The 27,124-nt window shown below is 43.4% G+C and overlaps 2 protein-coding genes across 4 annotated transcripts in view; one reads left to right on the forward strand and one right to left on the reverse strand.

Moving 5' to 3' along the window:
* Positions 1-27,124, forward strand: part of IFT140 (intraflagellar transport 140) — a 76,860-nt gene that overhangs the window by 31,920 nt on the left and 17,816 nt on the right. The gene's annotated exons all lie outside the window — the stretch shown is intronic.
* TMEM204 (transmembrane protein 204) lies at positions 121-26,990 on the reverse strand. The gene is made up of 3 exons (XM_052679955.1): positions 25,925-26,990; positions 14,913-15,068; positions 121-2,262 (listed from the first exon to the last, which is right to left on the reverse strand). The coding sequence occupies exons 1-3, from the start codon at positions 26,202-26,204 to the stop codon at positions 2,018-2,020; spliced, it is 681 nt and encodes a 226-aa protein (XP_052535915.1). The 5' UTR covers positions 26,205-26,990; the 3' UTR covers positions 121-2,017.

Raw genomic sequence — 27,124 nt, forward strand, 5'->3', positions numbered from 1 at the left:
ATGTAAACTCTGCTTATTCTTTGTCCACGAGGCACTGTGAACTGTAGATTTTGATCACTGACTGGGGGCAGATGAGTAACCTTCCCCTGTGCCTGGCACAAATTCTGCCTTATCACCAGAGGAGAGTGAACATTCATAATTTTATTTATACATCTAAAATACTCACAGTCATACCAAGTATTACAAATTTACTGACCACATAGCTGATTTTTAAATTTAAATGTACATTATTATAATACGGATATTGCAATATTAGAAGAAATAATATAATGTCTTTTAAATATTCAAATAGTTTAATTTTTAAAAATCCCTGCAATTAATCATAGCATGTTGCCTCTAGGAAAGGTAGAGCTTTTCCAGGAAGTAATGCAGGCGAGTGAATACAAATTTTAGTTGGTTTTTACAAACCTACTGTTAGAAGAAACTCTTTGTCAGCATGAAGGTATTCTGTGCTGATAGTCTAGAACAATAAATTGCTCTGGAGCATCAGTCTCTGCACAGGGTTGCTGACTATGAACATGATGCAGAGTAGCAGTTGGGGGTGAGTTTCTTATTGCATCGGAACTGAGTTTGAGAACAGAATTCAAGAGCCAGCTTGATGATCACGTTCTAAGTGTGGCAAACTATGGTGAAAATAATAGCAAAGAGGAGCAGTGTTTGGGCTGGGAGCAACACGACAGCGTCGTGCAGTCTGTGACATTCACAGCTCACATTCACAGCTCAGCCCTTCAGATCTGTCAGGAAGTGCTCAGAGGAGCCTCTGCTGACAACTCCTAAACGTCTGTCATTGCGGCTGTGTCTGAAGTATTTTGGCATAACAGTTTTTGACCCGTTGTTTTTTCTTCCTGAAGGCTGCATGCATGCCTTGTGAGCCCTTGTGAGGCCAACAGGCATCGTGCCAGGTTCTGGAGGTACTAAATTTTCCTTTCATTACCATATGAAGTTAACGGACAGATGCTTTATCTCATGGCAAAGTCTATGTTTGTCTTATTCTCCAGTTATGTGCTGCAGTAGCAGGTACTGTCTCCAGTATTCTATAAGGTGCCTCTGAGCATTGCTGGGCAGAGCTGGACGTCCTAACATAACACTCTAATCTGGAAGTTACCTGGCAAAAGTTAAAGCAAGCCAGGAAGAAACTTATGTGGGCTGAAATATTGATCATTACTAATAATTTCCTGTGAAGCGAATCAGTAGTATCTATGATTATGAGAGAATCCAGGTCACCGCCTTCTGTAGATCTGCCCACAGTGTAACACTGAAGGAGACTCTCAGCACCGTGTAAGGCCTGTTCTAGTGGCATGCCCTTTTCATTTTTAATGGCATCTATTTACACATAGGATAAACCCGAAGCTCTCTCTTAGGGTGAAGAAAGTAGTGTCTGGAGAAAATGCAGTGAATTCTTCTGCATTCCTTTACCAATTAGAGTTATTAGAGTTGTAGTTCTTGCTTTATGATGTGGCTTGAAAAGAGTAGGTGTTGCAGTTAATGAGAAGTTCCTTGAAATGGATGAATGGGATGAGGATGGAAGGCTAAAAAGCCATGAAATCTTAACAGCTGTTAAAAATCATCACTTACTCTACAGTGAGTTTTCTGCTTTCTCAGACTGCCTGTTAATTGCAAAGGAAAGCTGGTCATCACCGGTCTCCCAAAGCTTTCCATGTTATTAAGGGAGCAAGACAACTTTATCCAGGCAGTAAACGTTAGGTCGTCTCTCCTCTGTGGTCTCATCGGATCTCTCTGCTCTGGCTGACACACAGCTGTGATGCTGTCAGGATTCTGACAGCCCAATATTCTGCGCTGTACAGTAGAGGAAGAGGGCAATATAATATATATAAAATTATATGTTTTATACATATGTATATAGATGGAGCCCATCCAAATAATAATTGAGGGCCTCTGCCCACAAGAGTGAGCTTCGTGATGTCCTTCAACCCTTAGTTTTAAATTATAGCATCTATTTATATAAAACACCAACGCAGATCTCCTTGGAGACCTTTCCCCTTGCAAGTCCACGCTTTCAGCACGGCGACTCCACGTAGTCGTTCTCCAGGCCCCGGCGGAACCGAGCGGTCAGGGTGCGGCTGATGACGATGACCCGCGGCGCCATGCAGTCCTCGCGCCTATGGAGGATGTTCCATATGAGGATGGCAGCTGCCAGCGTGGCCAAAAGACAGGCTCCAATGTTCAGGTAGCAGGACCACGAGAGGTTGGTGTACGGCCCGATGCGGTAGAAGGTCACCAGTCCAATGACCAGAACAAAACCTGCAAAGAGCGTGAGAATTGTTCGGTTACTCCTGGATTGCTGCAGTGGCCAGATGCTACAAGCTGGATATTTCTGAATCTGCAAAGCCTTTCCCTCGCTGTTCACTGTGCTGCGTGTGTTCTTTAACCCGCTCTTAAACACGATGGAATATGCAAAGCGAGGTGCCTGCAAAGCAGTCTTAACATTCAGCTTAAATCTGTTGACACCGGTCTAAATTTCTTACTCCTACTTTGTTGTATTTCATGTTTTATCCCTTTGTGTTGCAGAAACGATAAAATATATATTCTGCGTGCGTATGCATGAAAGCAAACAAAAGAGAAAGAAAGAGGTTGAAATCACTGGGTCCTACTTTTTTAATGTGCCTGCAGAAGCTGCCAGAAGCTTCTGTTCCTTTTCTAACAGTAAGCACAGTATTAAATTCCTCAAAAGGCAGTTAATACAGGAATAATAACAGTGCACTTATCTAGCATTTCCATCCACAGATGTCACAACGTCACTTGCAAAAACAGAAGAGAAAGAAAAGATTTTCCTTTTTTTTTTGTGAGCACCAGTGATAAAAGGTTGTCATATTGCAGATAAGGTGAGGTGACTTTTCTAGTCATGCAGTATGTGCACGTTAGAACAGGCTGAATCCATGTTCCTCGACTCCCACTTTTTAGTGTTAATAAGAATGCCCTTTTCTTGAAGAACACAGCAGTAAGCACAGATAGTTTTCTGCTCCCTGTTCACTGTATTTGTTTTTCTATCCCTACTCCCAAATAAAAGTGCTTTTCAGCTTTCTGAGACAATTTAGATCAAAACAGAGGCAAATATATTTCTGACACAAGAAAAGGCTTTCTCTTAGATCTCATATCTTAACTACCGCCGTATCACAAGAAATTGCATTGACAAAGGGAGCCCTTCACAAAGGAAGATGACAGTAAAGGCCCATAAGCAGCCAGAAGGGTTTGTAGACACTGTCTCCTGAAGTGCATGGGCAAGGACAAGGGGGAGGAAGCCTTTCCTTAGGAAGCACCGGAGTCTGCGTGCTCTGTTTTCTCAATTAGCTGCACTTGGAAACTTCCCACCAATACACCGCAGTGCTCTGAAATGGTCCCAGCCTGGCTCTGCACCTTGGTTTTTTTCAGAGCACAGCCTGAGTGTGCATTCTATCAGGTGTTTCTTCTTTTAGAAACATGCTAGCAATGCTAGAAATCAGTGAGCTGTGCAGTGACTGCTCATCAGCACTCAACGTGAGTCTGCAGGCTTCTGCATTCCTTGTTAAAATGTACACCGATTGGAAAAGAGGGCAGTTTTAACCATCGCTGAGTTGGAGAGGGGATGTTAGCACACAGGTCATCCAGCACGATTTGCTAAGTGCACCAGTTTGAAAGTTGCTTCTTGATTCCTGTTTGATGAAATACTGACTGATGGCTGAGGTAGAAAACTCGTGAAACTTAACTGTCAAGCATAAATTGACAAGCTTGAATCTTGTTTTGATCCTAAGTGTTGGACAACATGCTGTACAGCAGATTATGCACGCTTTCTAAAAATCCTGGTTGTTTTGAAGCCAGGCTTATCATCTACATCCTGGAATATGGGACAGAATGTTGAAGGTGTGTTGTTTGTCTTTGAAGGAGTCCACTTTGCTTTATGTTCATGTGCTTTGCTCACCTGAAAGGGGAAAAGTTCTTTCCTTGTGCAGTCAAAACCCACTCTGAATTTTTCGTTGGTTGGCCCTTCCAGAATGCCACTTTTGTCCCCAGAACTCCAATTAATGGTGCTCTTCCTTTTCTGTGAAGTTTCCTTGATTGCTTTTGAATTCTAAGTCAAGATCTGCTTGTTTGCTGTTTTCTGGGTGCTGTATGAGTTTTGCCTTTATGGTTAGCAATAATAGCACATAAGATTCTGACGTATCTGGGAAATAAAATAGTTTTGTCACATTTCCAGAGTAATACATGTACAGCAGTCGTCTTGAGTTCAGTGTCTTGGTTCTGTAATGCCATGATTTTGAGAGCAGCGTGCACCAGCTGTAATGTGCTTGTAGAGAATTTGTCTCTTCTCTGTTTGAGGTCTTTAGGTATTCATGCAACTGTTTTGCTCTTTACAGGTTGCTACCCACTTTTCAAGGCTGATAGATACCACTTTTCTCATATAAAGATGGGAAGCTGAGAGAAAAGGAGGCTGGTCGTAATTCCTATGGCAAAAGTTGCAGGCCTGTTTCTTTTCCTTCTGGTTTAAAATTCTCAGAGGAAGGAGGGCACTGAGGTGCAAAGCAAGGGACCCATCTTACTGATGAGTCTGCCTGGAGCATCACCAAATTTTGTTACCACTTTTCTTCTTGAGTTCCTTTTAGAACTTTTTCCCAGTTCACGTTTTCACAGGGAATAAAAAAAACCCACATTAAATAGTATAGAAAAAAGGTGTGATGCAAACCATAAGAACTGTCAGATGTGCTGGCTGGATTTGAAATAGCTTAATTCATGTGCATTTTAATGATAGGGTTCAATTTATTATTCAGTGAGCAGGAACAAGCTTTGAAGCTAATCAGCAACCACTTACAGGCACCTCTGAGGGTCAGTTTTAATTGCTGATCGTCCACTTTACCTTGCAGTATGCTCTTGGAAGAGGAAGCTAGGTGAGGATCACCAGCTGCACAGAGTAACCCTGGTGGCAGCAATGCCTTGCAGCACAGTGCTCAGCTGCTGAACTGTGACTGATGCCTTCCTGACAGCAGGTCTATGAGTTTTTACTGTTATCTCTAACTTATGCTTCCCTTTCCTTACTGAAAGTCAGATCTGCTTGTGCTGGGAAAAGTCTTTAGGACCGTGTATAAGCTGTACTCCCCTGGGCATAACTGCCCCATCGTGTGCCTTCTTTAGCTGAGGCAGCAGCAGTCAGTTCCTTTATGGCAATATACAGGTAAATAAATGCTGTAGGAATTACTTTCAAGATTTAATTTTTTTCCCAAACAAACAGCTTTTAATTATATCGGTGATCTTTTTATTTCCTGCTTATCTATCACTTGTGGCCTATTACTGTCCTGAGTGGCTGCACATCGGTGCGCTAGACGGGCTGACTTCATGAGCATCCTTCTATCTGATGGAGAAATTATCTGCCAGGAAAAAGAACTAAGGCTTCCTTACAGGGCCCAAAATAAAACTATTTATGTTAGCAAGACTGTTTCCCTTCACAGGCCCTTTGCCTGAACCCTAGATCAGACGAGCAGCCAATCATGCAACAGGCTTTCTCTTCTTTTGCAGTTCTGTGCCAGTGACTGAGCGAGAGGGAACTGGGAGATAGTCACTGTCAGAGCTCCCTGATTTGGCCGATAGCAGGAGTGAGTCACTGCAGCTCTCCAGTGAAAAACAGAGCATCTGTTTAGAATTCTTTGCAATGGGCTAGACAGGAACTGACATTTAAGAGAGAAAAAAGCATGACAGAAGTGGGAAAGTTGGAAGCACATTGCTCTACAGTTTCCACGGTTAATTAGAGAAAGTAGATACATATGTGTGGGTATATAATTTTGGTAGGCCTCTTTTACATGGCCATATCCAAGTTGTCCGTTCTGCCAGGCTGATGGGTAAAGCCTTGAAAGTTATCACGTGTACCACGTGGTTGCAAATCCTAGTGTGTTGATGCAGTAGTATCTAATTTCTGTAATGAAAGAGTGAAACTGGAATTCGACTAATATTTTACTAACATAGCTGAAGCAGAGTATTTTCATAGAGGAAATCTCTATGCTTTTTTACAGCCTTCACTGTGGCCATTACCAGCAGTAGGAATTTAAATCAATATTTTAATGTGTTGTCTTGAATATTCCTGAAAATTCATGCAGTGCACTGGAACGGGCTGCCCAGGGGGGTCGTGGAGTCTCCTTCTCTGGAGGTGTTCAAGACCCGCCTGGACGCCTCCTTGTGCGCCCTGCTGTAGGGAATTAGGGAACAGCTTTGGCAGGGCTTGGACTCGGTGATCTCTGGAGGTCCCTTCCAACCCCTGCAATTCTGTGATTCTGTGATTCTGTATCACTTGCAAAAATCTGCTGTAGGAAAGATGGTGCTGGAATTCAACTCCTGCTGGAAGTTATATAAAATGGGTTGTTAAATCAGTTGTTAATGTAAATATAGCAATGTCTTAGTCTTGTTGAACTTCATCCCATTGTCCTCAGCCTGTCCAGGTTGTTCTGCAGGGCCTTCCTGCCCAGGCAGATCAAACGTCCCCAGCTCGGTGTCATCTTACTTACTGAGGATGCACTCAATGCTCTCATCAGTAAAGGTATCAAACAGGACAGGCCCCAGTACTGACTCCATGACAGGTGGGTATAACTCCATTCACCACCACTCTCTGGACCCGGCCTTCCTGCCAGTTCTTTACCCAGCAAAGCGTGCACTTGTCCAGGCCACGGACAGGTACAGCTTCTGCAGGAGAATATTGCGCAGGGCCGTGTCAAAGGCCTTGCTGAAGTCCAGGCAGATTCCATCAGCAGCCTTCCCTTCCACCAGGCGGGTCACTAGATCATAGAAGGAGATCATGTTGGTCAAGCAGGACCCACCTTTCATGAACCCTTGCTGCCTGGGCCTGACCCCAGTTGTCCTACATACACTGCATGATCTCGCTCAAGATGATTTCTTCGATAAGCTTCCCTGGCACTGAGTGCAGGCTGACAGATCTGGGTCCTTATGACCCTTCTTGTAGATGGGAGTCACACTGGCAGGTCTCCAGTCCTGTGGGACCTCTTTGGTTGACGAGGAATGCTGACAGATGATGGAAAGTGGCTTGGCTGTCACCTCTGCCAGCACCCTCAGCATTCTTGAGTGGATCCCCTCCAGCCCTGTGGACCTGTGACGGTCCAGGTGGAGTAGCAGATCTCTGTTTCCATCTGAATCGTGGGGGCTTTATTCTTCTCTCTGTCCAAGACTTCCAGGTCAGGGAGTAGAGCACCCTAAGGATAATTGACCTGACTTTTAAAGACAGATGTAAAGAAGGCATTGAGAACTTCAGCCTTTTCCTTATCTTCAGTGCTCACGTTCCTTGCTGCATCCGGTAAAGGATAAAGATTCTCTCTTAGCCCTCCTCTTACTGTTAATATATTTGTTAAAACGTTTTTTCTTCTCTTGGCAAGGCAAGGTTGGGTTCAAGCTCAGTTTGTGCCTTTCTAATTTTCTCCTTGCATATCATAACAAGCTTGCTGTTCTCCCAGAGTTGCCCATCCCTTCTTCCACAGGAGGTAAACTCTTCTTCTCCTGGGGTCTCTAAGTTCCCTGTTCATCCACACTGGTCTTCTTCCCCAGCCTGCTCTTGCACCTCCAAGAGTTCCTTCCTGAGGAGGACCAGCCTTCCCAGACTCCTTTACCCTTCGGGACTGACTCCCAATGGATCCTCCCTACCAATGTCCCAACCAGTTCAAAGTCTACCCTCCAAGGAGGCGGTTTTGCTGAGCCCCCTCCCGACTTCACCAGGTGTAGAGAACTGCACCATTTTGTGGTCACTGCCCACAGTGCCCACAAGGCAGCTCCTGATCTCCAAATCTCCCATCTGTCCTTCTCTGCTTGTGAGTAGTAAGCCTAGTGGTAGGCACTCTTACCAGCTGCATCAGGAGGTTATTTCCATACATGCTACTGGGATATATTTCTTCAGTCCTCTGAGTTTAGTTATGAAATACTAAATATTTTGGACTAATTAATTTCATTTCTGTTGGATAGCTGTGACGGGGCTTTTAGACGCATAGCTGAATTTCCCTGGAATAATTTCACTGGGAAGAAATGTATTTCAATCAATTTCAGGTCACTTATTGTGCATTGTCTGAAAGTCTGCACAGAGGCCAGATCTTTACTAAAATCCTGATGAGATTACTTAGAGTACTTCATTTTCCCATAGAGCTGCTGTTTATCTCTAGTTGTTTCCCATCTGTAGCAAAACAAGCCTGAATGGGGGGGGCTTTTCCGCTGGGGAAGGAAACAGATAACAAATTCACTAGGAAGACTTTTGGTTGGGACAGTATTTGACTGTTGGTGGGGGTGGGTTTGGGGGAATGCTACTTTTTGAACTTGTATTTTAGATCTGTGTGCTGAACTTCCTGTTTGAGCGTGGCTGGCCATAAGCCAGCTGCAGACTTCTAGCATTTTAAAAGCACTTTCATAGTCGCTTTGTACTGATGCGATTATTTTTTTTCCCCCTAGACACATGCTGAATTGTAAAAATCTTCTCAGTACGCTGATGCTGCCTTCTTAGATTCACAGACTCACTGGGGTTGGAAAAGACCTCTAAGACCATCCAGTCCACCTGCCTGCCTGCCACCAGCACTGCCCACTAAACCCCCAGTGCCACGACTCCGTGCTCCTCAAACACCAACTGGGATGGTGGCTCCACCATCTTGCTGGGCAGCCTGTGCCACTGCTCAGAAATCCTAGGAACTTCGAATCTTAGGAATCTTTTTTTATGAATATTTTGTAATTCTTTATTTTTTCCTAGGCTGATAAAAGGTCTCTATCAGTAACAGGGTTCATGTGCTTCAGGAAGCAGCCTTATCCCCTAGCTCCCTGCTATGTAAGAGAGCACACAGCAGGCTAATTTCTCTAGACAAAGAAGGCAGCTTAGTAGGTCACTGCTGCAAGAGTTTCTAATCCTCTTCTGTAAAGCTTGTCCTGCAGGGTGACTTTTGCTGCCAGAAAGAGGAAGACAAAGGAAAATAGAGCAGCCAGCCTGTTCAGAATTCACAAACCACCCTTGTGCTGTGTAATAGCAAATGGATGTGAGGAGAATGCTTCACTCCCTTCTCTACATACTCAGTAAACTTTATAAGGAATGATTTTACCGCTCTGAGTTGCAAGCTTAGATCATCTACTTGTACAAGTGCATTTTTATCAACATGACGTAGATTCCCAGTGTGAATGAGTAGGAGTTGATGTAAATGATGAATCAATTAACATATTTTCCTGCAATAATATCCTGTTATAACAGTGCAAGGTTTGTGCAGACCTTCTGTAATAGTTCTGTGCTATTTGCAGTATGAGAGCAGTAGCAGTATGATTGCTGTAGTTGATGATGCCCCAAAGCTGCCTCTGAGTTTTCAGCTGGATATTGTGAGTACTATAAAAATTCCCAAGCATTTGGGTTAAAATGTAACATCTCTGAGAATTACACAAGTTGTGAGTAGCAGAGCTTCTCAGGGACAATAGTGGTGTTCTTTGAACATGGCAATCCATCTCTGCAACCTCCTAAGATTGAGAGACTTGGTGTAAGGCACCAATTTCTGCTTTGTTGGTGGAAATCTCCTAAGGGAGGTGCTGAGCACTGTTTAACAAGTGTAGGTCTTCTGATAATAAGCTGTCTTTTCTTAGTTACCTTCTGGAGATTTCCATAGAAATAATGCAAGTTCTTGAATGTTGGTTAAAAATAATTCCCTGTGAATTAGACATAATTTCTGTTGGCTATCTGCTTAAATAAAAATAAACGTGCAGGCTTGAAGATTGAACTTTAGCTGCAAACATTGCTTGGCACCTCTGAATCACAGACAGCTAGAGATGATGAAACTCTGCCTTTGACCAAGGCAGATCATGAGTCAGACAGGTAAGAGCTCTTGTCAGCCTGGGCAAAAAGCTGCAGAGAAGAATACTGCAGAGAAAAGCAGTCATTGACAGATGATACTTGTAGAAATGTTAGTGGTGGTCATTTGTCTTTAAGGGTTTTCAAGAACTGTCCTCCATCTTCTGATGCATCAAAGGACAAACAGCAGCTCAACGCTGGATTTAGCTAAATGGCTCAGGCTGAAACTTTAGGAGGCATCTAATATTTTTTGCTTATGAACTGATTTTTAACTGTTGGGATCTTTTTTCTCCCTCATTTCTGTATTATTTCTAACGCAGCCATAAAACCTGTTCCTTACACTTGTATATTTCTCAGGTAATAATACCAGCTTTATAATCAGAACGTGCCATTGATGTTGAGATGTTTTCACTAATTGCCTGCTACTCAAATCTGTATTCAGACATGAAGAATACAGGCAGACTATCTTCTGTCTGCAGTTTTACCAGGTGAAGAGTTCTGAGCTGCTGCCCTTCCCATTTGCTGGCTCAGGTGAAGCATGTCAGTCACAATAAGCAGGACAGTCTTCCATATTTTAAGATCTTTCTGGTTAATTTTGCAGACATTGAAAGCAAGATCAGTGAGGTTTGCAGTCCACATAAAGAACAAGTTTTGGTGCTGCAGTAAAAAAAGTGAGAAATAACAGGAACATTTAGCACAAGTCAAGCAGCCGAGTTCTTCCTTTTTCTTATGATTTTTAGACTTAGAGTCATTAATTTGCTTTTTTTTTTCTTCAGGAAGTATTAGGCTAGAGCTCCATAGAATCTCCTTTTAAAACAGACCTTGCCTGTGGGTGCTGTGAAGGCAGAAGGTGGAAGGAAGTTATACAGAAATCAGGATCACGTTGCTATCATTATTATAATCAGTTTTATTCTCCAGTGGCTGCTTTGCTGTTCTGTTCTGCATTAAGTTTTTTCTGGATATCAGCAGATCTAAAGTTATAATACTGAGAAGGAAGAGAGGGTAAATGGTTCAATGCTCTTTTGTTTTGTTTTTTAAGGCTTAGCAGCACAGACATGAATATGTATGAACTCAGGTTTCCTCAGCTGTGTTGAGATCTGGAATGAAAATTTCTGTCAGCTGAAAAACGTAGGAAGAGTTGGCAAGGCTTGAAATTCAGGAGAGGTAAAATTGTAATGGTTTGGCTGGAAGTGACAAGCTTAGTGGGGGCACAGAATGTTTTAATCTTCAGGATAGTATTAAAGTAATTTAATGCTGATAAGTAATTTGAATGAATATTAATCATTATTATTCAGGTTTATTCCAATGTTGGACTTTCAGAAACCAGGATGAGATCTAAAGTAAAGGATATTTTATTCTAGCTTTCCTCCTCTGTTTCCAGCATTTCAATCTACTGCCCAACATTCACCGTTGTACAGAACGGGAATCTTGGCTGGAATACATGAGTTGGGATCCAGTCTGGCAGGTTCCTGCTTGCAGTAGATTAATATTTTCTTATTTCCTATCCTCTTAGTATGGATTTCCCTTTACAACTGCTTGGGTGACTCTGTTACCCATCTAATGCTCAGCACATTGAGTCTCTAACAGTTCCTTGGGAAAAAACCAGCAAAGAAAAGCCCTCTGGAGAGAAATTTCTGAGCAGTGACACAAAATTCCACATACAACACTGGTTCCATTTTCACCACATTCCTTTTCCAAAGCAAACAGTTTGCTTTCCTGTTAACTGGGAGGTGTGAGGTTGCAGGGCTCTGGAGCTGTGTGAATCCCATTGCTGGCCCAGGAGCAACACTGTTTGCTCTCTTCTTTCCTTCCTCGTTGCTTCCTGGGGCTTTATTTTCTGTCAGAGGTCCATCCTTTCTGAATGGCAGTCAAACACTTGTGCAGGTGGCAGAATGAAGCCTGGAGTCTCTCGTGGGACCAGAGATGGTTGGTTTGAACTTGCGATAGGGTTTGGAAGATGACATTTAGTTTGCTTAGCTTTTGAAGCCAAAATGACTTCTTTCAGAGTTGAGGAGACTGTACGCACAATGCTTCAGCAATATGCTGGGACTGAAAATAAGTGAGTGGCAGGTTCACGTTGATTCTGAGCTGCATACTTAAATCTTCCTCTGTAATGCTGGATTTCACTCTCAGCGACTGTCAGTTTTGTTTCTGTCTGCTATCGACACAAAAGTTGGAGATCAGACGGGCACTGGAGTTGGAGGGAACACGATCCAAGATAGGTTTTCTCTGAATCACTGACTGAGAAATTGCAGAACAAATCTCCCCAGAGCATTTGGTTTTTGGAAAAGAAAACATGAGGTGCTTACATTTTCAGTATGCAGCAGGTTGACATTTGAAAGTGTAATAAATTGCCCAGACAATACTCAGGAAATCTTTAATAAGATCCAAGTATGTACATTCTAGAATGTTTGTTCTTCTCACACGGATGATCTGTCTGGACTAAAATATATTGGTTTAACCCTCAAAATACCCTCTCTCATCTATGTTACTCAATGTGTATGGAAAACAGGCTTTGTAACAGGACAGGAATTCAGTGAATTGAACTTGGGTGAAAGCAGAGGGTCTTTCACAACTTAATCTGTAGCTGCTTTACTGTTAAAAGAGAGGTGGCTTATTTGAGAAGTCTTTGTCATCTTTTGACCTTGAAGCGACCAGGCTGAGGACTGGATGTGATTACTAGGATGTGTGTTCCTGGGAAGTGGTGACAAAGGACTGCACTGTAATACAAATGAAGTAGAGCAGATCCTTGTAGCAATTCAGCTCAGGCAGCTGCATGGACTTTTGGATAATCCACTGTTCTTTTCTGATGCTCTACTGCACTTGAAAACAGATGAAATGTTCATCCTTGGGGTGGAGGCTCAAAGGCAAAGCGCTGCCTGTGGTTTGCAGGGCGAGAGGCAGCCCCTGTCCTCCCCTTTATTAAAGAAATGGTGGTGTCCTAGATGTAGCAGCAATCCTTCACCAGAACAACGGAAATGGTGGGCACGCTCATAATTTGCACGTGTTTTGTCTGATATCCATCAGAAATAACATTAGCCATTATAAAATGGCTAATAAAATAAAATAAATAATATAAAATAAAATGCTGTCATCTGGGCTCAGTCCAGGGCATTTGGTTGGTGTGGCTGATTTCTGTGCCCTGTTGGCGGCCCAACATTGCAAAGCATTTATTTCTGAAAGAAGAAACAGCCTCTTCTGTCAGTGCAGGCTGTTACTTTGAGCTGCCTGTCCTGAGAGGACAGACCACTGCTTTAGCGAGGCAATCAGCATTCATATACCACCGTTCTGGCAGATTAGGGAGGTTTCCAAGAAGGCAGTTCTATATTGAGATCGTGGGGGATTTTAGGATTTTTTTCTTTTAAATACACATTCCCAAAGCTGGTGGTTCTGGATATCTGAAAGGTGTTTGTTTAGTGTAAAATTTGCATTATGCAAATGAGGTGTGAAGTAGTACTGACTGCAAGACAGCCATCTGACAGCAAAGGAGAGCACGGTGCAATTGCAAAGGAGGATGACGGGGGGAACAGCCACCGAAGTCGCTGTGCGCGGATGGGAGAGCTTGGATTCATGCAGCATGACGTCTTTCTTTGGAGCTGTCATGAGCTGCCAGATCCTTCTCCTCACACCTTTTGAACACAGACAAGCAGATGAACTCCTTGATTCAGCAGCTTCTTCAGCCATTCTCATTAGTGTTTTGTTAATCACTCTGACTCTGGCTTTCTTCCCTTCTCCCCTCCCAGCACTGGGGATTTCAAGGTTCAGCTTGCATAACAGGTAATAGCAGGCATTTCCTCCTCCTGTGTCGGGATATCCTGGCGCCCTTCAGTCTCTCTCTGACTGTGTTTAAAACGGACTCCAGCACAGGAAAAAAAAAGTCTAAAATTAGCAGCCTTGATAGAATAAAGGCACAGGGCTGTCCACTGCGCTGTTTGTCAATGAAACAACAAATCTAAACAGGGCCAGAATGCATTTCCTCTGTGAAAAACAGACATGCAGAGTTTTGGGGAGGAGGAGTGAGAGTAAAGCAAGCACTGCACCTGAAGATCAGGGAGAGTTATGCAGAAGGTATCCAGGGTTGCAAAAGACCGTGGTGTGCAAGGCTGGAGGAGGCTCTCTGCAGTGAGGCTGAATGTCTGGCTTCTCATTGCACTGAGCCAATGCACCTGGAAACTGGATGGGACGCTTTGAGAGATAAGAGAACTGCAGTCTCCTCTTGTTTGAAGTTCAGGTTCACCTCAGTGTGGTGGTTATTGCTATGGGAACCATACTTAAATAACCTGGGCTAGATGCTGCTCCTGCGGCAGTGTGGGCTGGAGATCTCACACTTGTACCATTCTAGCTATTCAGTGTTGTAAGAATCAGAATTGAATTAAAAAAAAAACAATAGTGATTATAACCTATTGGGTTATACATTAATAATAACTATATGTTTCTAATATGGAATTGTAGGCAATCTGAATGTAGTATTCCATTAATGATGGTTTCATACATGGATTTTTATAGGATTACTATAATAAATACCAAGTGACTTTATGTAAAGAAGATGACGTGACTTTACGCAAAACTCTCAATATGATGCTGTGATTTCCTCCTTCCCTCACTCATCTCTATATACAATTTTTGTCTATGAGAATTGCTGTGGGAATTTTAGTTACAACTGTCCCTGTTAAAATTTGCAAGATTGAAAGACACGTTTGTCTCCCAAAGTCCAGCTGACGTTCGCAGTGCAAAATTCAGTTAGCTGAAAGCAAAACAGTCGTGTTTCAGCAAGACTTCAGAAATTCGTCCTGTCATTCTGCATTCAAACAGCTGCTGAGGTATTTTCTATCCTGCTAAATGATGGAAATACATTGCATTGACTGTATTTCTTTCAGGTTTCATAAGAAATAGGAATGGCTTAGTCTTCTGCCAACTTAGAAAAAGCATTCTGATATTTCCAGCATGAAAGCTTGTAGTCATATACTGCAGAATCTTGAGGGGAGAGCTTTTGAGAGCCAGTGTGTGTTTACTTTGAGATTTGGGCCTTTTCGCTAAGCTTTGTCACCTGGAAGTTGCTCCATCTTTTCCACATGGATTTAGTAGGGATGGACGAATTTTTCCTTAAAAAAAGAAGTGTACTTACTGGCAAGCTGGAACACAGCAGCAATGGCCTCCTCCCACCACTGGGTATCCTGAGAAATGATGGGTATCTCCACCAGGCCCAGGACGAAGATGAGCTGGCCAGCAGTCAGAGCAACGGTCGCGATGAGGTTGCAGGCGCGCATCATGTCAAACTGCACTGGGGAAACATGAGAAGGAAGCCTACAGTTAGAATGAGATTAAAAAGAGGGTTTGAGGGTGAAAAGGAAAGAAAAAATCCTGGCTAAGCAGGTATGTAGAATTCTCAGTCCATGGAAAATGATTCTTACATATCTTTCCCACTCCTGACAGCCCTTTAGTCTTAACCCTCTTAACTGCATTTTCTGTGGTCTGATTAGGAACAGATTTTCTTCAGGAAATCTTTCCTTTAGTTAATGAAAATCCTGTCACTTCTGCTTCAGTGCCAAACAATCTGGGCTGAAGCAAGCAGCCCATTTTAAGGACAGCCCACCAAAAGCTCTTGGCTTCTGCCCTGCAAAGATTCTGTGTGTAATTAGCAGTCAGAGTTGGGTGTTGCAGGAACTGTCCTTTTGTTCTGCATTTGTATGGCACTGATTGAAATGGAGCCTTGGTTCATGGCTTGGGTTTTCAAGGCCCTTAAACAATCATCTCATGGCAAAAGAAATCTGCAGCTCTCTTGTCCTTAAGCATTCTGTGGGCAAATGCTAATATATTACTGGTTTAAGAGATGTTGATAATAGAATTAAATAGAGAATTCTTAAATCTTCCTTCTTTTAACATTTATTAATCTTTTGGACCCTCTGAGAAGACCCTTGTATTTCTTGCTGTGTAATGATGTCAGTGTTTGACAGTTCTGATTTAGGTGTTCTGCCATCATGAAAAGAAAAGTTATGTGACCTTATGTATTTGTACACATTAAAGGTAAAGAAATGCAGAAATAATTACAGATATAAATATCTCAAGTCTTGGATTGGAACCCGATTCAGCTGGCTGCTGGACAGAATATATTCACTGCATAGTTCAGTCCTTTCAGTCAGGCTTCTTTTCCTACTTTTCCTGTTAACCTGGTGGATGTCCTGTTTTCATCCTTTTCCTTCCTCTTGAGCAAAAAGGTGGGTTTTGTAAACATCATTGTGCCAGTTCAACATCTCTTGCCAATATGTCACTGCTATTCTGAAATAAAAGCAGCTCAATGTGCAAAGTATTAGAAACACAGAGTATTAGAAAGGCTCCAGACATTAATTTTCATCAGGCTTTCAGAAGTCACTGAGCTGTTAGCATTGAATTTGGATGCAGTAATTTTATTTTCCGGGAAGCTGTTAACAAAGGATTGGTTGTCAGCTAGAATGCTTTGCCTAAGGCCTGTTCCTATTTTGGCAGCAGGTTTCTGGATTTCAGTGTCTCCAGACCTCACAATGCATTCTTCCTTGCTGTAGAACGTTTCGGAAAGGTCACTGCTCCCACTGCAGGTTACTGGGCAGTAAGGCTTTGTGTGGTTCGTTGTACTGACTTCTTGTTGGAAAGATTGGCTTTTTCCACCTTATGTTTCCATGACAGTCCACGAATGACTGAAGAGCTGATACCTAAGAAAGCAGACAGCAGTAGGAACAAAGAGAGTTTGGAGTGTAAGCTGAAATTCTGATCTCTTCTGTTGTTCAAGTAATGCCTGAGTCGTGCTTGCTAAGTGGTTGGATCTTGTCATTCTTTGCCACCTTAACCCTTTAGCTGAGACTGAAACTCCTGATCCTCTAGGGGAACTGCCAGGAGTGCAAAAAACCCCACAGCTCCTTGATAGAGACAGGCAAGAGTGAACTTCACAGTAGTAACCATTCAGTCCAGTCTACTGGCGTGAGCCATCAAAATGAGTTTACTTTTAAGTTCTTCGTTGCTCATCTTTAGCTCCCAGTGCTGTAAGAAACAGCTCATGGTTCAATTAAACTTCATTAAAATATGTTGTTTCATTTTAAGGAGTTTAATAAGAATCAGAAGCCACTCCACTTTTTCACATTAAGTAAAATGTTAAGCAGGAGGCAGTTGGTGTGATCTTATGAAACATGAAAGCAGTTATTGCTGTGGATAAGGTAGGACAATAACTGAGTGCCCTTCCACCCCTCCTACTGGGATATAGCAGCTGTTTCATCCTAAAACTTCTAATGTATGACCTGTCATCTCTTCATTTTGTTCCAGAGTTGTAATGACTGCTCAAAGGAAAGGGATCAAAATTAACAGTGGGAAGCAAAATTAACTCCATTCTTTTCTCAGTGGAACTTATTAATTTTACTCAGTTTGGAAACACCACTCTGCAGCTTACTCTGCTTTCTTACTGAGCCATCGTAACTTTACATGTTGTCAGCTCAGCACCTACTTCTGTTTCGTACACGTGCAACCCTAAGCTGAGCTTCTTCAACCCAAAACCCCCCCACACCACCCCCTTCAAAAAGGTGGTTGATGTGGGAAGCACCCATGGCCCCAGGGAAGTGGTGCTGTTTCCATGGTTGGTCTTTGCCAACCTGGGTGAATCTGTGATTCTGTTGTACAGGTATCTATGACTGAGGATAACCTAAAAAATGTGCAATTGAGAAGCATTTTTTCAGAGCTTGCGCCCAAAGTCTTCAAAGCTGTAAATTATGCTGAGGAAGGGCGCAAGGCTGTTCTCATGTCTGTGTAAGTGGTCAATCCAGGCATAAGCAGTCTTTCACAAAGATAGCTATAACAGCATTTTTGTGTGAGCCCTGAAATTTGGTGTTTGCTCTTTCAGTCTGCCTGTTGATATTTAAATTTTATATTCACAGAAACTCCTTGTTAGCAAGCTGCAGTCCATTCCAGTGGGCTTTCCATGTTTGTTATAATCGGTATGAATGTCCAACCATAGTGATTTCACTACAGCCTTTGCGTCTTTTAAAAGCTTCATTTTTGCAAAATGATGTATATGAGTCACAGAACGTGAAAGTAAGAGGTTCATAACAGTTGTGTAGTCAATTGTAGGCATTTCAGTTAACCAGTAGCTCCTAGAATCTCTTGTGTAAGGCTGTCCTGACAACACAGCTATTTTGGACATCCCACTTTTTTGTTTTGAATTCATTGCTAATGGCACATATCTCCTGAAGCTTCGCCATCAAAGGCATTTCCTAAGATAGAATGGGTTGCTTCTAGCAGAACAGAACTGGACACAACAGGAGGTGTTCATAATTACTTTGAGTCTCAATTAAGGGAGGAGAGGAGGTCAATCCAGTACTCCCCTGCTTTCGTCACACTTTTCCTTCACCTCTCTTAATGCAATTTAACTGCTGAGAACAGGGATAGGGATAAGTACTGAATGACTTCAATACTCTGCTCTAGGTGGCTGCTGTTAAATACTACAAAGTACTGATCACTGACTTTTCCTTTTTGGAAGCTCATCTGGATCCCAGTATACTCTGAGAAGTACTCAATTCACGGGCAGGGAACCCAGCTGGGTTTATTGTGCAGCTGGGCAGTTTGGGGCCCAGGCTGTTGAGTTCTGCTTTGACAGTGACCAGTCAAGGGTCAAAACCCAAATCCCAGGGATGAGACCAGTTCAAATTCCCCACTGCATTGCTCATTTCCTAGACCAGAAGTATCCATCTGGATTAGCAATGTTGATTTGATTTGCTTATTTGCAAGCAGCAATTTAATGCTACATGATAGCCTCAGGGTTATTTGTGCTTTGCAAAAGCAGATTAGTCGTGCTAGAGGGTAACTCACAGTGTTTCAGAATTATTGGGAAGGATGATCTCATTGCAAAATCAGGTGGTGCTGATTGCTGAAAGTCTCAGGTTTTCTTTCCCTATTTTGTTTGCATTTAGGGAAAAAACAGTGATAGGTGGGAATTCGAGCTGTTGACAGATTACATCACGGTGTCTGTATTCATACTAAGCAGCCCAAGATGCCCTAATACTTATCTACAACTTCCCCTAGAAACAGCACTTCCAAAATTGTCAGCGGAAACTTCAGGCCAGCTTCTGTACTTCAGTTACCAGGCATGGGAAGAGGTGAGCGAGCACAGCTTCCTCACTGTGTGGGAGCAGCGCAGGACCTGCACATCTCACTATGGCTTCACAGCTTACTGCTTGTCATCTAAACTGGAGGAATGGTCTGTGAGTACACTGCTCACCTATCCCTGCTTTGGGACAGCGTGTTTAAATCTGAAAGATCAACTTAAATTTCAGTCAGCTCTTAGGAATTCATTGCACTGAAGGATAGCAGCACCTTAATCTGCTGCTAATTGAATTGCACCTGTGAGTGTGTCAGTACTTCAGGATATTCTTCTCTTGAGGAAACTTGCTTGTTCCTACTGATTGTGTTAGTGTTAAAATGGTTATGTTAACTTCAGTTCTCTTAATCCCAAAAGTTACACTCTTTGGTATCTATTTGCAACCTGTGTCTGCAGGCTGAGATCATCTGCTGCTTCTGATACAATTTAGTCTGAATTGGCGAAGTAATTAGATTTCCTCTAACATGATGAAGACATTCTGAGTACATGGTTTTCATCTGGAACTTGACACTTTGCTAAGGCCTTAGCCCAGGAAGGATGCATCTCTTGTTGCTCCTAACAAATCTACTTCAGTAAATAGTCTGAGAAGTCTTTGCACACATTTCCTTAACATAGCTGGTAAGTCCTCCGAAAGCCTCAAATGAGAGCCGTGTTCCTCACAGCATCTCTCTGAGCTCGTAGCTGTGTTACAGAGCAGTGTTGTGTCCCCAGACTGACTGCAGCCTTCATGTGTTCACCCCTGGCTTCTGGGAAGGCACTGCATTACCAGATGCAGAGAGCAGAGAGCCAGCAGCTTGGTTTTGTTTGTGTTCCAAGCTCTGAGCAGACTTCCTCCGGGAGTCTGATGAATTCAATTTCTTATCCTGACACAGTTAAGGCAGTTAGAAAGGAACAGCTGGTTATGCCCAGGCTTTTTGAAGCCTGCCCATGGTTCATGGCGGTAGTGTGTGGTTCTTTATAGTGGAGTTGTACTATTTCAAACTTTCCAAATGGCTTTTACAATCCACATCATATTTCAGGAATGCAAAACCAAGCATCCGAACGTCAGGAAAAGCCAGAACAGTACGTGTAAGTGTGCTTATACTGGTCTTTCATGGGAGCACTCTCTACTTGATTTGTCTTGCTGTTACTCGTGGTCTTGTTCCTAAAGAACTTTAATTCCATCCCGGCGAAGTGAATTATGTTTTTTTTGGAAGAAACCCTTATTTATCATTCTAAAAAAATCCACATTAGCCAAACTTCTGACTATTAACTGTCTGTTCCTCTGGTTTGGATGTCAGCATTGTCACCAAAGGTCAGATGTGCAGAAAGTCCCCACTGCTCACATAGAGAACAGCTGCAGCTGGGCCTTGAGTGTCAAGAGAGAATAAATACGAAGTGCTGAGAAGTTTTTCTTGGTGTGATTACGAATTCACAGTACAAAATTAATGAGCAGTGCTGTCGTTTTTACCCTCCTAGTTATCACAGTTTGAATGCCCACTAATCTCTCCGTTCTTAGGTCGTTGAGTAAATGAGACAGGTTTTGTGGGAAGATGATAAGTGATCAAAGAGTTATTCTTCATTGTACAAGAGTACAAGCACAAGAGTAAGGCTTTCATTTCAAAACAATTAAGATGAAGGCAATAAACAGAATCACTGTCCCTAGTTATTGACAATCAGCATCACTGTATGTCTTTGTGCTATCAAGTCTTTGGACTTTTCATTTCTCATGTTGATTTTGGTTTGTTGTTATTTATGTTAATCTTTGAGATTTTGGGGGAGGGGAAGAATGAATTCGGAAGTACTGAAGCTCTTTAAAGGTGTCTGTTAAGCAGACAAGAGTGCTGGGATTATCCAAGTGCACCTTTTATCATGTAACTCAGACCATGGGAAGATTTAATTTAAACGCTGCCTCCTCAGTATTCTATTTCAAGGGTCTGAATTTAATTGACAGCAAAAAAGATGGGAGTGGAATTTCTCTTCAATAAATGTCCCACAGTATACGGAACTTTGGAACCCTTTCTACACAAATTTTTTTTTGCCTGTCTTATTGTAAGAGCAGGGCTTTCCTTAAAAGTAAAGTCTTCCTTGGGGAATCCCCATCAGCAGGTCTATGGCTTTCAGATCTTAGGAGTCCTGAATGCACTCTGATGCTGGATGGATACATTACAAATTAGAGAAATAAAAGGGGGAAGGAATCAAGCTGTTCTGGCCCAATGAAACAATTCTGGCTATTGCAGCCAGACACGATGATCCTTGCAGGTCTGTCCCAACTGAACTATGACAGCTCGGTAAAAAAGTGGTTTGGAACTTCAGGACTGAGTCCATAGCAAAGTAAAATCTATGTCAAGATGAGCACTGACTCCAATTTGAAGAGCAGACCTCTTAAATTTTACCTCCTGCATATTTGCCTCCCCTGCTGCAATTAGTCATTTCACTAATTGAAATGCTGACCACATTGCAGGTGCTAGGAAGGGAAATCAGAAGCTCGGAGCTGCAGCAGGGCAAACTGTGTCTGTGCAGCAGCCTCAGCAGGTTATATCTTGGGCAGGCACCCATGGACACAGTGAGTGTCTGGCTGTATTTAATCTCTTGATAGCTGTCTTTTCCAGGTGCAGTGACCCTTCATTCTTGATCTGTCTATGTAAAAAACTAATGTGATGCTCACTGCCTGACATGGCATGGCTTCAGTCCAGCCAAACATCAGCAGCCAGTGTCACTCTGAATTGTTACCTCTGCAAACAAAAGCCAGCGCTGTTCCCACGCAGAGCAGCAGCCTGGCTTAGCACTGCTCTTCATAGTGCAAGTGTCTGCATAAATCATGCTCTGAGGCTGGCAGGTGTTTATATTCAGTTCTTCTGGAGTCACGTAGTCACTCGTGATGCCGTGCCTTTCCCTGTCACTGGTTGTGCTGCTTGTAAGAACTACGGATGTCTTGCTCTCGGCATCTGTAGTAGAAATAAGCGTCCCACTGCTGGGATTTGCATTCAGTCCTTCTGGCTCCCTGAAGAACCAAGTGAAGTTTTAAAAAAATATCTATTCCTGCAGTTCCAAATTGTTCGTAATGATCTTTAGACAAAAAGGAACAGAATGTGACCTTTGCTAACAAATAAATGAGCTCCATCTGTCCACAGAGCCGGCAGTGCTGTGGGGCTTAGGGGCACAGCTGCACTGAGCAGCGTGGTCAGAAATACCAGTGCTGATTCCAAGTACCCCAGTGTGCTGGGGTGTGTAGATATGGTGCAGGGCCGGGCGAGGGGAGGGCTGACCGAGCTGAACTCCTTGCCCTCGCTCGTGTTCAGGAGTGGTTGGCTGCCTGAGCAGGCAGGATTCCCTGAAGTGCTTGGAAGAGAGAACATGCCGTGTGAGTGCTCAGTGGCTTTAAGTATCATCTGTTGGCTTTGCCCTTGTTGGAAAAACTTTGCCTGTTATCCTCCTAACGAGGCTGGGATTCTCAGCATAAGGAAAGATCTCTGATGTGTTGCCTCCGAAAGGGAGTCCTCTGCCACCATCACACCTCCATCACTCAGCCTGTGCTCGTTTCATCAACAAGGTTCACATCACGTTTCAGCAAGGAGTGACTCCTGAGCCCACTGCTTAATCCATCAGAATATAACCAAGCGGGAAAAAACAACCCAAACCTGAAGGATTCCTCTTCAAACCTGGGTATTTCCTTGCTCTTAGTCATTTCAGCTGTCTCACAGAAGCATTCTAGTATCACAGGTGGCTGAAGGAAGGGTGCAGGAATGTGTGGCCAAAAGGGAGGGAAGGGAAAATGTGGTTAAAGCCAGAAGGGACTGATCCCCGCCTTCCAGGGGCACTGAGGTGTCGGTCAGAACAGAGTTGAGGTTTTCCCCTCAGAACCCAAGTCACCTGCATTTCTTTCACAGTGTACCTTGCAGGAATGGTTCACATTGAGATATTTAATTACTATCTATTTTTCCTTTAGCATCACTGACTTCTCTCTCTGGACTTTTCCCCCCTATTTCTAATCTCTGTTTCTTCATGGTGACTCTGCAGCATCTACAATGTTGCGTATATGTACATCTTGGTATTTATTCTATCTATCCTTTATTGACTTTCATACCCTTGATGCAGTGTTCATATCATATGGATTAAATCCAGAACACCTTAATTTTCCTCTTGCTTCAGTGGTTTGTGTGTTACGATGCAATGATTTACGCAGATGTCCCATGAGTGGGGAATTGGATCAGAGAGGTTCTGGTGTGGAATTTGACTTTCCATCTCAGAGCGGTTTTGGCAGAGGTGCTGTATCACACTGACTGCTGCTGGCCACTGCCTGTGTGATCTTTTGACGGAGCATTTCTGTCATTTTTACCAAACATGCAAGACTCAATTTGTTATTTCTTTCAATGTGGTGTAGTGTATTTGCAGTTGAAGCACGTGCAGATTCTGACAGTGAGCGACTTCCCTCGTTCTTATGGAAGTCATTTTGTTTGGGCTGTGTACCCACGGGTGGAGAAAACTTGGCTTTGTGTCCTGTGAAAGGAGGTTTGCCAATGATTTCAATGGAAGAAAGAACGGGCCTTGAAATTATATTCAGTGTTTAAGAATATCCATTTCTGCCAGTGAGTGAGCCTACTTACAGCACTGCCTTCAGTTGGCTGTTACTCACACAGTACCTGGAATTCCCACAGGTTTAAGTTTTTCCTGATGAACTGAGATCAACCTGCCTCACAAACACGTCCACATCAATGTGTGAAGAAATGTTATGACCAATACTGCATCTTTTCTTGCATTCTATTGGAAGAACCTGCTTTTCCACTTATTGCATCCAGAATACTACTACGCCTTAACTCTGAGGAAGGAATTTTTCATTCAAAAAGCTGTGCACATGTATATACATAGAGAGAGAGTAGAATCATACATAGAATGGCTTGGGTTGGAAGGGACCCTTAAGACCATCTCGTTCCAACCCTCTCCTATATGCAGAAACACCTCCCTCTAGACCAGGATGCTCACAGCTGCATCCAGCCTGGCCTTGAGTGCTTCCAGGGAGGGGGCACCCATCCGTATGTATGTATATAACACACACACCAGTGTCATTCTAACTGACAGATGAGGACTGCCTTCTTACATCACTAATGCGATTCATCATTAGACAGCATCTTTAAAGTTATGAAATTATGAATGCAGGATCAGGCCCGTATTGATGAGGTGTACAACCCATGGAAACGCATCTTAATGTGCAACAGATGAGTTTCTTCATTAGTTTGTCATGGTAGAGCTGCACAAGTGAGATTTTCCTTTCTCCAGAGACTGAAAATTTGACTTCTGCTTACTGCTGGCTCCCACATTAATGCATGGATGCTGAACAATATGAGTCACTGGACCTCAAAATCCTTCTTTAAACCAGCATTTTAAGAGCTTTTAAGTGTTAGAGAACTGGGGGGAAGGTGGGAGGCACATGACTGTGCTGTAGTTATAGTGTTTAAAAAAATTCTATCACATTTTGCTTCTGTTTCATGTAAGAAATTGTTGCCACACCATTTTGCTATGAAAACAGTTCTTCTATGCCTATCTTTAGAGCACCACCCATCTTCTGAACTGTTCATAGCAGGAACTGTGAGTTGGTGGGCTTAAAAAGCTGCAGAAGCCCGATTCAATACACAGGAACTTACTCTATCTGTTCCATAGAGACCAGGTACTTTTAAAGTTCATGAATGGTAAGCAAGCTTTTTAAGTCAGAAGCTGACTGATCAGTAACAATCAGGGCAGTCATTCAGGTGATGAAGTTACAGGTAGGCATCAAAGAAGTTTTTCAAAAGTCTAATTCTGTTTGTTATTATTTGTCATAACAAAAATTCTGGTGGGTAAAACCAAAGATCATATTCAGGGATTCATAGTGGTTGACATGTTCTCTACAGGTGACTTTTGGGGATTTGATGTTAGCATGTGCACAGAAGGCAGCCGCTGCTTTCTGGAAAGCATGAAGTTGTGTGAGCCCACACTAAAACATATTTTGGAAAGAAATTCCTCTTTTATTTTCATTTGGTCTCAAGAGGGGTATAAGAGACTTTAGGGCAGAACAGCGTTTTTCCTTTTCTCCATATTTCAAACCATGAAAAAAAAACATGGAACCTTTTTTCTTACTAATGTTGCTGTTATGAGTCTTCAGAGGTACCAGCACAGTTTAAAAGCAGTATTAAAATCTCTAGAAAAAATCCTAACGTCTGCCAAGGCATGAGCTTTATAGACATTTAATACTTTAAATTCATTTCCTTGAAGGATCCACTTAGTGTTGGTTGAGTTTGCCTGATGGAACAAACCCTGAGGCAGTGCTGCTCAGAGCCCTCATCTGCTGTCTGCTTGCTGGGAGAGCTGCTGGAAGCAGAGGTTCTCAATGAGTGCCTTTGGACCCATCAGCTGTGATTTAACAAAGGTGTCTGAAATTGCATGTGAGAACTATGCCACGCTTAATGTTTTTCTTATTCCACAAGTACTTAGGGTTTTTTCACCAAAAGTGTATTTCTGTATGTTAATACCTAGCTCAGCTTAGTAATTTTTGCCAAAGATATAGCTGTCCTCCAGATGAAAAAAAAAGGGAACTAACATAGAATCTGAAAAAATATGGTTCTCTTTGTACTTTTTCAGTATTCAGAGCAGCCACGATAATGATTTAATGTACTGAGGGGAGATACGCTCATAGCAGGAATCCAAGAAGAGGGAAAGGCAAGGAGGAGGCGTCTGAGAGCTCTAGACTTAAGTTTTCTGGACGGATTTTTTCAAAGCGCGTGGTTCCGTATGCCATAAAACAGGACAGTGAGTGCAATGCAGATTACTTCTTTTGGGGAGGGAGGAGGAATCATAGCCAGTGGGTGGACATAATTATTCTCATTTTCCTGATTTTATTTTACTGTTAACCTTAAGAAACTTTTAGAATCGAACGGTCAACACTGATGTGCTATGAGCTATGCGGACGTTCTGCCGAGCTACACGTTCCTCAGCACCAGGTACTCTCTATCTATGACAATCCTGTATCTATGACAATCCAGCATAAGCAGAGAAGAGATGGAACTTACATTTGACAGTGCTGCGAGACTCCTGGAACCCGGCTGACTCCGAGCCCCAGCCCAGGGCTTCGCACTCGCGCTCCTCCCCTTGCCCGTGCCTGCTGCTCGTGCTCGCTCCTGCCTTGCTCCTCTCTGCCAGCCAGCACATCTTCCAGAGCCCCACGCTGCGCTTACGCCCATCTTCCAGGGTCTGGTACACCCAGTTAGGAGTAAAGGCAGCCGCGTTGTTAAGAATAAGTGAGACCAAGGCTACCAACACAGCTGTGGCTACCAGTTTCTGGACAGTCATATCTGACTGTCAGCTCGCTGCCAGTCTCTATTAGCAGAAGACGCAAGGTCTCAGTCAGCTGCAGCACATTGAAATGGGGCTTGAAATGGAGGCAGCTTGGATAGGATGTTATGAGTGGCTAGAGGACATCACCGTTCATTCTCAAAGTCAACTCCAGAGGTGTTTCTGACGAAGCAAATGAGAATTTTGTGAGGTAGGTAGGATAATTCCATAAAATAAGAACACCAGGAAGCTTACTTAAGTTTCTGTCCTTCCCAGCGTTGGCTTATCCACCTTCTTGCACCTTGATGAGCAGTGCCAGGCCGGTGATGAACTGGAAGACGGGGAGGTCCATTCCCTGCGAGCCGAGGCAGGCGCTGTGGGGATCCAGGCTGCGGGCAGAGCGCGGGCGCTGGGTGCCGGCCGGCAGCGTGCCCAGCGCACCCCGGGGCGCGGGGTCCTCGCGGTGTCCTTCGGATGAGCGCTTCAGAATATCCCGCGAATGCTGACAGATGGCATCCTTAAAGCCCAGCTGAACTCCAGACGAATGTTTTCATCCCAAGGAGCTAGGAGAGCCTGGAGTATCCCGAGGAATTTGCTCCGCTGCGTCTCTCCGAGCACCAGCGCTGCGAGCGGTGGGGGCTGGAGCGCGGAGTGCCGTGAGGAAAAGGTCTGCCCCCCGCCCCCCACCTCTGCACTCAGAGGAAATGGCTGTTTTTGTGGCTGTTTTTGGTGAGCCTCAGGGCGTAGTCGACTGCAACAAACAGAGCCGCTGCCACGGCAGTCAAACATGAACAGGATGTGTTTCCTGAAAGGAAAAGACATATGGAGACTTCTAAAGTTGTCCCTCCTCCCCTTGGAGCGTCCCCTTCCCGCCTCACTCCTCCCCTCAGTGCGAGCCGGGGGGCTGCGGGACATCGGGGTCCCCTGTGCTCCCACAC

The sequence above is a fragment of the Tympanuchus pallidicinctus genome, unplaced genomic scaffold (assembly GCF_026119805.1).
Source record: "Tympanuchus pallidicinctus isolate F22 unplaced genomic scaffold, pur_lepc_1.0 scaffold18, whole genome shotgun sequence".
Lineage (NCBI taxonomy): Eukaryota > Metazoa > Chordata > Aves > Galliformes > Phasianidae > Tympanuchus > Tympanuchus pallidicinctus.

Bases quoted from the DNA above. Each gene is read 5' to 3' on its own strand.
- TMEM204 (XM_052679955.1), bottom strand. From the start codon at position 26,204: ATGACTGTCCAGAAACTGGTAGCCACAGCTGTGTTGGTAGCCTTGGTC. The intron at 15,069-25,924 runs GTAAGTTCCATC...ATGTTTCCCCAG, and splicing joins GTCTCGCAGCACTGTCAAAT to TGCAGTTTGACATGATGCGC. The intron at 2,263-14,912 runs GTAAGTACACTT...CGCTCTTTGCAG, and splicing joins TGCTGTGTTCCAGCTTGCCA to GTTTTGTTCTGGTCATTGGA.